This window comes from Cucurbita pepo, chromosome 16 (assembly GCF_057944985.1).
Source record: "Cucurbita pepo subsp. pepo isolate OVF chromosome 16, ASM5794498v1, whole genome shotgun sequence".
Lineage (NCBI taxonomy): Eukaryota > Viridiplantae > Streptophyta > Magnoliopsida > Cucurbitales > Cucurbitaceae > Cucurbita > Cucurbita pepo.
This window is the reverse complement of record NC_141813.1, coordinates 2,388,785-2,400,677: the sequence shown is the minus strand read 5'-3', so window position 1 is coordinate 2,400,677 and position 11,893 is coordinate 2,388,785. Positions and strand designations below refer to the sequence as shown.

General features: G+C 35.7%; 1 protein-coding gene across 1 annotated transcript; it reads left to right on the top strand.

The window, feature by feature from the left end:
• The first annotated feature begins 709 nt into the window (after positions 1-709).
• Positions 710-1,225, top strand: LOC147787743 (uncharacterized). The gene has a single exon (XM_087118742.1). It carries the CDS (start codon positions 710-712, stop codon positions 1,223-1,225), a length of 516 nt encoding a protein of 171 aa, XP_086974868.1.
• The last annotated feature ends 10,668 nt before the right edge of the window (positions 1,226-11,893 follow it).

The following is an 11,893-nucleotide window of genomic DNA, read 5'->3' as shown; positions in this document are numbered from 1 at the left end:
GGCCCCTTGTTCAAGACCTGGAGTCAGTGCTTAAGGGAACTACCTTTCTTCTATCCCTAAAAGTGGGTAGGAGTGAATTCCGTCTTGCACCCCACGTCCCCAGCCATTCACCCAGTCTTACCCCTGAAATGGGAGGCCTGTTGAGTCGGCGAACTAGAGCCACTCTCACCCATGCAAATCTAAGGATAATTCCGAATAAACAGGAGTTCATGGTTAGCTTAGGATTAAAACCGAGTTACCTAGGTTATCGAATGAAAAGAAAATCAGTCTCAACAGTAAACGACTTTATAAAGTGAGAGTGGTTTTCTTCATGGTCCGATCTTATGCAATACTCATTGCATAGGACGCCCCCACTCACATGTCTCCACATGCACAATTTAGTGATCACATTGTTTATATCATATACAAAAGTGGGCCGCATCCATAGTGTCCCCAGAATAAGGTACTCAGCCTTATCCTTATACTATAGATCATTTTGACTATATACTTGAACTTGATCCACTCTTATGTCTCTACATATAGTTCAAGTAGTCATACTATAGCCATAGTGTTCTTAGTTTATTGGATTTAGATTAATGATCGTAAAGTTCACTTTATTCAATAACAATTTTTACTGAATAAACATCAATAATAACTTTATTGAAAATAGAATATATCTTTGTTTACAAACTATGAGTTTTAGGACATAAAACCCAACATAACCAACACGATGGGTGATTTTCAAATCGTTGGAGAAATCAAGAAACTCAACAACAACAACTACAATACGTGGGCAACATGCATGATGTCCTATTTACAAGGACATGATCTTTGGGAGATCGTTGGCGGGTGCGAAACTACACCGCTAGAGGATGATTCTAACGGCGCCTTGCGCAAATGGAGAATCAAAGCAGGCAAAGCAATGTTTGCCCTGAAGACCACAATCGAAGAAGGGATGTTAGAGCATATTTGGGATGACAAGACACCGAAAGAAGCATGGGACACGTTCGTGATGTTGTTCTCAAAGAAGAACGATACAAGACTACAACTTCTAGAGAACGAGTTGTTGTCAATTTCACAACGTGACATGATGATTGCTCAGTACTTCCACAAGGTCAAGCCGATTTGTCGGGAGATTATTGAACTAGACCCGAAGTCTGCCATTGTAGAATCTCAAATGAAGAGGATCATAATCCACGGATTGCGACCAGACTATCGAAGCTTCATTATTGCTATACAAGGATGACCCACGCAACCATCACTTGTAGAGTTCGAAAATTTGTTAGCCAACCAAGAAGTCATGGCTAAACAAATGGGAGACATCACGTTGAAGGGTGAAGAAGAAGCACTCTACACAAGTGAAAGCCAGAGCAATAATAGGTCATCTACAAAACGCGGATACAATGGTGACAAAAGAAGAAGTCACCAAGAAATTGTACAACCAATGAGAGCTCAGAAGAACGACAACCAAAGTTCTAAAGGAAAAAGATTTGAGGGTATTTGCTACAATTGTGGGAGGAAGGGCCACATGTCCAGAGATTGTTGGTCCAAGAAAAAATCTATCGAGAGCAATGTGGCATCCTCCAACATGGAGATGGAGGAGGAATGGGATGCAGAGGTATTGTATGCCTTAGAAGAAGATGAGCAAGCACTCACGGCGATGATGGGAGACCATATCGATTATGAGAATGATTGGATCGTTGATTCATGATGCTCAAATCACATGACTGGCGATTAGAGGAAATTGCAAGACAAGAAAGAGTACAAAGGAAGTCGTATGTTATGCACAGAAAATAACACACAGTTGTCAATTGCTCAGATCGGCAATACGACAATCATGCCTGGCAATAAATCTGATGTAGTGTCACTACATAATGTCTATCATGTAGCAGGAATAAAGAAGAATTTGTTGTCAGTTTCACAACTAACAACATCAGGAAACTATGTCTTGTTTGGGCCAAAAGATGTGAAAGTCTATGAAGATCTTAAGATAACAGGAAAGCCGACAATAGAAGGACGAAGAGTGGATTCCATTTACGTTCTATCTGCAGAGTCTGCCTATCTTGACAAGACACGGAAGAATGAGACAACAGATCTATGGCATGCAAGACTGGGACATGTTGGCTACCACAAGTTAAAGCTGATTATGGAAAAATCCATGCTCAAAGGTCTCCCTCAACTTGAAGTCAAAACAGACGTTGTGTGTGTTGGATTCCAATATGGTAAAGCTCATCAATTACCATACAAAGAGTCAAGTTTCAAAGCGAAGAAACCATTAGAGTTAATTCACTCTGATTTGTTTGGTCCAGTCAAACAAGCATCGATCAGCGGAATGCGGTATATGGTGACATTCATTGACGATTACTCAAGATATGTGTGGATTTTCTTTATGAAAGAAAAGTCTGACACATTTTCGAAATTTCAAGAATTCAAGATGATGATCAAAGGAGAAATAGGAGAGAAGATCTGTTGTCTACGTTCAGACAATGGTGGAGAATACACGTCAAATGAATTTGATCAATATTTACACGAGTGTGGGATAGGACGTCAGTCTACATGTGCCAACACGCCACAACAAAATGGTGTAGCAGAAAGAAAAAATCAACATCTTGCAGAAATCTGTCGAAGCATGTTACATGCAAAGAATGTTCCAGGAAGATTTTGAGTTGAAGCTATGCGAACGGGCTGCCCATGTGATCGACAAACTTCCCCAACCAAGGCTAGGGTTTGTCTCACCATTTGAGATACTATGGGACATGAAACCTACAGTTAGCTACTTCTGAGTATTTGGTTGTGTTTGCTATGTATTTGTGCCTGACCATCTACGTAGCAAGTTTGACAAGAAAGCAGTCAAGTGCATATTTGTTGGATATGACAATCAAAGGAAAGGGTGGAAGTGTTGTGATCCAACAAGTGAAAAATACTATACATCAAGAGATGTAGTTTTCGATGAAGCATCTTCATGGTGGTCCTTAGAGAAGAAAGACTTACTCGATTCAAACAAAATCGAAAAAAAATTACAACAGAAGATGGGGGAGCTAACTATGCACATTCATTTAAATGTTGATGTGCCTAAAGATCCAAGTGACATTGATATTGACGAACAAAAAGTGATTCAATCAAGAGAATCTGATAGAAATGAGACGACACATCAACAACTTAGGCGATCAAATAGAATCCAAAGGTCAAATCCTAAGTATACCAACACAACTATTGTAGAAGACGAAGATAATAAGTCAGAGACATATGAAGAGGCTTGGTAGAAAGCGATGAAGGAAGAATACAGATAACCAAGTAGCAAATGTGTTTACAAAAGATCTAACATGAGAGTTTTCGTTGTCAGCTCAACATGGTGCAACGAATGAGGACTAGTGCTGAGGGGGAGTGTTAAAATGTCATCACTAGCCCAATAAAGTCAAGCCAACCATTATTGTATGAATAATTATATTTATGATTTAGGATTTTAGAAATAAATTTAGGAAAATGATTTAGATATATTAGGAAAAAGGTTGAGAAATTTTAGGGATAGATTGACTACCCTCCACTATAAATACCCCTCCATCCTATTTAGTTCATCATCCCAAAAAATCACAAGCAATACAAGGTAGTAGTTTCTACCGAGTGTTTTGTAAATCTCTTCTCGATTGGTCTTAATAAAGTGTGCGAGTGTTTTCCACTGAGAGTTGTGTTCAACCCTAGTGCCTCTTCGAGATTCCTTCCTAAAACAAAAAAGACGCTCTAGCTGAGTGGTTAAGGTGTGTGCCTGCTAAGTACATGGGGTTTCCCTGCGAGAGTTTAAAAGACATACAACACCATTCCCCTCTCAAACCGATGTTGGATATGGGATGGAAGACATACAACACCATTCCCCTCTCAAACCGATGTTAGATATGGGATGGAAGCGAAGAAAAGATAAATTTTTTACACAACACCTGTGTCAGAAATTTGAAGTTATTTACAAATGGGAAAAAGGGCTTGGGATACAAAAGAATTCCAAATCAACCCAAAAAATTATACAACTAATTCATGGCCCATGTCGAATACAACTAACAACACTCCGTGTCGACACCCCTGTGTGATAGTAGAGCTCTCGAGCATCTCCACACCTTGACCAGTACACTAGAAAAGGAGAAAGGTGTAAGTATAAAAATATACTTAGTAACCAACCTACTTGTAGGCTGTTAAGAATGAGATAGAAAATATAATTGGGAAGGTGTGTATTATCATTGATATTGATATCCTTTAAATAGGAATATAATTGGGAAGGTGTGTATTATCATTGATATTGATATCCTTTAAATAGGATACAAGCTAGTACAAATGAGGAAAATATAAAATAATTAAATACTGAATAAAATAAAATATACTCTAAATCAAATCATAAATGGAAGAATATTAAGATATAATATCTAAGATATATTCCATAAATAATATATCTCAACACTCCCCCTCAAGTTGGAGAGTGTATGTTAATCACGTCCAACTTGTCTTTAACTTGTCTTTACGATTGGTCAATAACATCCAAGTTGTCTTTCACTCTTGTCTCCTCAGTAATGAAAATATCCGTAAAAAAATAGACCGCCTTTGATTGGTTTGCATTTTTAGACTTTCAAGAAATTATTGAATTTTCAAGAAAGATGCCAGACTCAGAAATAGGCCGCAATGATTGACTCGAGGATTGGTAACTTGTCCCATTTAATTTGATTTGGAACAAACGAATATCCTCCCTGACACTTCTTTGTCCAAATCAAAATTATATAACAAATCCATGGCCCATGTCAAATACAACTAACAACACTCCGGGTCGACACCCCTCTATGATAGTAGAGCTCCCGAGCATTTCCCCACCTTGACATGTACACTAGAAAAGGAGAAAGGTGAAAGTATAAAAATGTACTTAGTAACCAACTTATTTGTAGACCCTCATTGCTTCCTTCTTCTACTAGGTTTCCACGACATTCCTTTGGTCTATAGGACGTTGGGCTTACCCTTTACTGCACTCTAAGCTACCGTGTATGTCCCGAAATTGTAATTGATTCCTCATTAATCATCTACCTTTGTTGTCCCTATTGCCTCTTCGAGATTTGTTCCTAAAACAAAAAAGTTTCTTTGGCTGAGTTGTTAAGGCGTGTGCCTGCTAAGTACATAGGGTTTCTCCGTGAGAGTTTAAATCTCTTAGGCGACGAAAAATTCATTTTTTTTTACTAGCCAAAGGCCACTGCTAAAACATGTTGTCCATTTTGGCCCGTTACCTCACGATCTCATAGAGGTATTCACACGCTTGGAATGTTTTGTTCCCCACTCAAACCTTTGTTTCCCTCTCAAACCGATGTTGGAACTGGGATGGAAGCGATAAAAAGATAAATTTTTACACTTTAAAAGACATACAACACGTGTGTCAGAAATTTCAAGTTATATACAAACGGGGAAAAGGGCTTGGGATACAAAAGAATTCAAAATTAACCCAAAAAATTATACAACTAAATCATGGCCGAGGTCGAATAAAACTAACCACACTCCGGGTCGACACCCTCTATGATGGTAGTGCTCCCGAGCATCTCCCCACCTTGACCAATACACTAGAAAAGGAGGAAGGTGTAAGTATAAAAATATACTTAGGAACCAACCTACTTGTAGGCGCTAATCGCTTCCTTCTTCTACTAGGTTTCCACGACTTTCCTTTGGTCTATAGGACGTTGGGCTTACCCTTTACTGCGCTCTAAGCTACCGTATAGGTCCCGAAGTTGTAATTGATTCCTCATTAATCATCTATCTTTCTTGTCCCTAATGCCTCTTCGAGATTCATTCCTAAAACAAAAAAGTCGCTTTGGCCAAGTGGTTAAGGCGTGTGCCTGCTAAGTACATGGGGTTTCCCAGTGAGAGTTTGAATCTCTCAGGCAACGATCCATTTTTTTTTTACTAGCCCAAAAGTCACCGCTAAAACATGTTGTCCACTTTGGCCCGTTATCTCACGATCTAATAGAGGAATTCACACCCTTATATATGGAATGTTTTGTTCCCCTGGTTTAGGGCTTGGGATACAAAAGAATTCAAAATCAACCCAAAAAATTATACAACTAATTCATGGCCCAGGTCGAATACGACTAACAACACTCCAGGTCAACACCCCTTTGTGATGGTAGAGCTCCCGAGCATATCCCCACGTTGACCAGTACACTAGATAAGGGGAAAGGTGTAAGTATAAAAATATACTTAGTAACCAACCTACTTGTAGGCCCTCATCGCTTCCTTCTTCTACTAGGTTTCCACGACTTTCCTTTGGTCTATAGGACGTTGGGCTTACCCTTTACTGCGCTCTAAGCTACCGTATAGGTCCCGAAGTTGTAATTGATTCCTCATTAATCATCTATCTTTCTTGTCCCTAGAGCCTCTTCAAGATTCATTCCTAAAACAAAAAAGTTGCTTTGGCCAAGTGGTTAAGGCGTGTGCCTGCTAAGGACAAGGGGTTTCCCAGTGAGAGTTTGAATCTCTCAGGCGACGAAAAGTTCATTTTTTTTTTTACTAGCCAAAAGTCACCGCTAAAACATGTTGTCCACTTTGGCCGATTCAGTTCGGGTTCAGAAAAATGAACCCAACCCTACCCGAAATGCTAATCCAACCCAACCCAACTCTTATAGTTCGGGTTGGGTTGGTCTGGGTTGTCGGGTTGCCGGGTTGAATGTACACCCCTACTTGGGAACAGCAAGAAGACACGCAATACAATCTCATCCTCTCAATATGACGTCATCCCACTTTCCCCATATCTTCATTTTTTTCTTCCCCCTTGGGATTTTATAATTCTTTCAACGTTTTTACAATCCACTTTCAAATTTACCCAATTTGTTCATTAGGTTCATTGAACAAAATGCTTATGCATCCGTGCATTTGGCGGCATGATGTGCATTTGTATTGAAACTCATCTCGGCTCCTTGTACTCTTAGATGGTGCATTTGGCGACATGATGTTCTTGAGAAACTCCTCGAACATGTTGTCTATATATTACTAAATGAAAGATGAATGAATGACGCTTGCTCCCATGTTATCTCTCTCACACTCTCTGGAGAGGAGAAGCGACAAATTGTGAGGGCAAGTGGGCAGCAACGTCGTGTTGGAGTGCTACCTGGTTGATCCTGCCAGTAATCATATGCTTGTCTTAAAGATTAAGTCATGCTTGTTTGATGGGATTTGCTACTTAGATGACTATAGTAATTCTAGAGTTAATACGTGTAATAAACCCCGATTTCTAGAAGGGATGCATTTATTAGGTAAAAGGTTGATGCAGACTCTATCCATTACTCTAATAATTCATGATAACTCGACCTTGTGCATTGATTCAATAGAGAAATATTCACGATTTAAGATGTTAGATCATCTAAGATCAAAATCAGTTCAAAACAAAAAACACTATGCAAATAAAGGTTAAATTGGTTAGTTGTAAAATAAGTCTTAGGTTCGTGTTCATGAGGCTTAAACATACCTCTTCACTCAACCTTTTTAGGAAAAATTATTTTTTTGGGTCTCTAAGTTTATAGGAATAGGTTCGTTCCATCAATGATGTTTAAGTCCTTTAGGTTTGAAAAATAGGTTAAAAAATGTATGCTAATTTTTTTTGTTTTAATTTATGCCTAAAACATCTCAATATATCATTTATTATTTAATAATAGTTTTGGTTATATTTATTTGCAATGTTAAGTTATCTACGTAATAAAAATTGAAGGTTATTATTAGTATAATCTTCTACAATATGTGAGATACAAAATAATATTGTTCTAATATATCAATAACCTAAATAGCCTATGCTATATATATATATATGATTGAGTATCTTATCTTGATAACACTATTGATACGGTTTAATTTATAAAAATTATCAATATTTTGGTTTAAATTGTTCACGTAGAGACATATATGAGTGGGAGTATCGTATACAATAAGTTTGAATAAGACTTGATCACAAAAAATTTAATCCTTCTTTATAAATCATTTAATTAAGAAAATTAATATTGCACACGATAATCATATGCGATTCGATCTTAATCTTGAGTGAGTTATGAACTCCTCATGTGAGGACTTGTCTTTTGATTTGTATGGAGGAAAATGACTATAGTAGCCGATTCGATAAATCTACCAATTTGGAGATTGACCAAATAAGAATTTTGAAGATAGAATTTACTCTTTTCCCATATAAGGCACGTAGATGAGTAGTTTTCTTAAGTGTTGATCTTATTACTTGAACAATGGACTCCACCCTTTCACTTAAAGGATTTAGTTTATGATTGGATCATAAACAAATTGTTTATTCTAGATTTACAACAAGTATAATTTGTTCCATAAAAATAAGAAGGATTAGAGATTTGTCCTTCACTAAAGCCATTATTAACATGTATTGATATGAACCAAGAGACATCAATCATACAATATACTTCAAAAAAAGTTGTTGAAATTATCCAAAGATATTTTAATTCATGCCACATCGAAGAAGAATGAAGTTTCATAGTTATAAATTTTGGGTGGATTACAATTTAGGGTAATTTAGAGTTATTGTATTTCATTAATATATTTTAAGACTTTTCATTTACATAATGGTTAATTATGACCATAAAGTATGAATGTTAGAACTCTTGGAATGTCTTTAATAGCTTCATTTTGAGGCTATATAAACCATAAAGTATGTTGTATTTGCAAGAAGACTTGGAAAATATAGTAAAAAAAGCATTTCACTAAGTTTCTTTGCAATTCTATGTAGTTTAGGTTGCATGTAGAATCATTCAAACTCGACATAATCAATCTTGCTTGTAGAGTGATTCGAAGATCAAACAAGTGTTCTTGCATTGAGATATTTGATCAACAAGAATCATTCAAGCTAAACATGATCGATCTTGCTTGTGGAGTGATTCGAATCTCAAACAATATTCTTGTCTTGAGATATTTGATCAACAAGGTAATCCGAATCTTACTCTCCTTGTAGTATTCCTTATCACGTATGTTTGTCATAAGCTTTAACAATAAAATTAAAAAAAAAAAAAAAAAATCTATAAGAGCAACCACTCTGATAACAATTAGAGCAATGAAGTGCATTCAACTTATAATCAATTAATCAATTTTGAAATCGAAGAAAGCGATTCAAAAATAATGTAACATGATTGAAAATAAATATGTTTAGAACATACAAAAGCTAAATTCTTTCTTATATGACATATCTTTCAAACATCGTAATAAGAGCAATTCCATAAATAATCCCTAAACTATTGTTCTTAAAATAGAATTTATACAAAAGACAAACACTTAAAAATAGTTTTTTAAAGTAAAAAATAATAATAAGGAAGTGAAGCTAGGTGGCCAACCAATTAGACCCAAAATGATAGGGTTCAAGATTAAGTAATAAAAGGAAGTCTAGGTTTGAACGGGTCATCTTGGTGCCAAAGCCCTTCACCAAGCTCGAGGGTCAAAGCTCAGTGTCAAGCTTTCTCGATGGTCTTTTCCAAAAATCAATCAAGTGATAAAATAATCTTATAGAGCGATAATTTGATATAGGTCATTCCCTTAAAATGAACTAGGGATCTCAAGTTCATAGTACGTTACATTACCCTATATCATTTTGGTTAATTTAAGTTTTAATGTTTGTTTGGCAGCGGATACCAACGTAGACCGAGACTTTTTTACGGATCAACACTACTTGTTGATATTTTTACTTTTATCCCAATTTCTCTTTTTCTTTAAAAATGTATACACAAATACAATATTAATTTCTTGTTGTGTGTTATATCAAAGCTATAATTCTAATAATTTTTTAGTTAAAAAAAAATGAAAGGATCAAGGATTTGAGTTTTTCTTATCCTTAAAAAAGGTATTAGTGTTGAGAAAATAGAGCCAAATTTACAACAAACATAAATTTAAAACAATCCTTATTAAGTTAACAAATATACATTTGGAGTAATTTCTCATTTCATATCATTTTTTATTCATGGTTCTTATAACTAAATATTGATCTATTTATTTTAACCTTTGAGTTTCAATTTTATTCAAAATATTCTAAATGAAATTAAAATTTGATTCAACGACAACGGCATAAATGACATGACTACTATGCATGAAAAAATTCATTTATAACGTTTCATAAACAGTGTTATTGACTTAAATGTTCATAATAAATTCATTAAAACAATATTGTTATGGACAACATAGTGGAAAATAGATAACATAAGTTTAAATAATGCCCTAATCTAACCTAAGGATCATTAAAAATAACATGAATGCAACTACCTTAACTTTGGTTCCTTGGCCTTCAAGGCGATATTGTCATCTGTAAATGGGTGTCTTACCTTTACTTGAAAATAAGAGTAGCACGTGGTTTGAGTACTTTAATAAATACTCAGTAAGTAACCTCATTATTAGGGTCGGAAAATGAATCACGTGTAATATAGTGGGACCTATTCTTTCATAAATGCATTGTGACATGGGTGGGCTTTGCTTTTCCGTCCGAGTAGGGTTGGATATGTTGTACTTCCCTACACACGACCCATGAATGTGCATATTGACCACCAGGTGGGCTCATATAAGAGTACTCTGTGGGCTGGCTCGTCGAGCTTGTACACACTCGCACTACCAAATACCTTGAAGGGAAAAGACCCGCATAATATCATAAGGAACATAAATATTGTAAGGTATGTGTCTGTACTAATCATAACGGGGAAGTATCTCGATGCAACTCCTATTAATAATACATGACTTTCTAATGTCTCATAGTCATTGAGTGTATGTATTAACATAATTTACATGACATGATACATGAAGGTTCATGCATCAAATAACATCGACAACATAACATTGATCTATGACATAACATAATCCTAGAGTAGTGTATATGATATCATAGCATCACTTGTATGCAACATAACGTATATCATAGCATATACATAACTTAGTATATGTCATACAATCATAAAACAAGATACGTGCAGTTGTCACAGGTAAAGATGTCCCTAAGGAATTCATCACAAGGAACCGGCAAGGATCAGTTTCTCTAGGGAGAATTTCTTAGTTTATTATTCTCTAAAAAAAATAGTCATTTTAAATAAATTTGTTAATGTATACATTTTATTTTTAGATATAAACTATCCATTGGTTTTGATCCACTCATGTTATTAGAAATTGAAGTAGAACCACCTTGCTCTAAATTAAACTATCTACACTTGTAAACAAAATATAAACTTAATCTATGCCTAAATTATAAACACAAAATTTGATAACATAATTTTCAAATCTAAGAAAAACACCACAAAAATAGTGATTAGTTTTCTCCGAAGTCATAGTTGAATCAACAATAATGACCAGGTATGCGACAAAAATAAAGCAACCCTAATGACATAAATAAATGAGTTCAATTAGAAAAGAAAAAAGAAAAAAAAAACTAAATGTAAAAGACATTTGTTATTACATAAATCGAACACATGAAAGCAAGACATTCAACCCACGGAAGGGAAGACATAAAATCCATTGGAGTTTTGGAATGAAAAATATATAGATTTCTTCATCTTTAGAAATATATAAAACTTAGAAATGGATCTTAAAAAATCTCTCTTTGAGGCGGGCGGGTACGAGACGGGTCAAGGGAGTTAGGTGGGGATACGAATGGAGAATATAAGCTCTGTCTCCGGTCCTATTTATGTAATAGGAAAAATTTCTCCTCACTCCTTCCCTCATTCCCTGTTTAAAGATTACCATGGAGAAATACATTTTGAACACTCAACTGATGAGTGAACCATTTTCGAGAAGAAGCAATAGTGAGTAAGCAACGAAGTGTATAGTAAACTTTGGTGTAGGAGAAAATGTCTCTTTGTAATCAATACCTTCAACCTGAGTATACCCCTTTACTACCGGATAAACTTTATAACGTTCAACAGAACCATCAGAG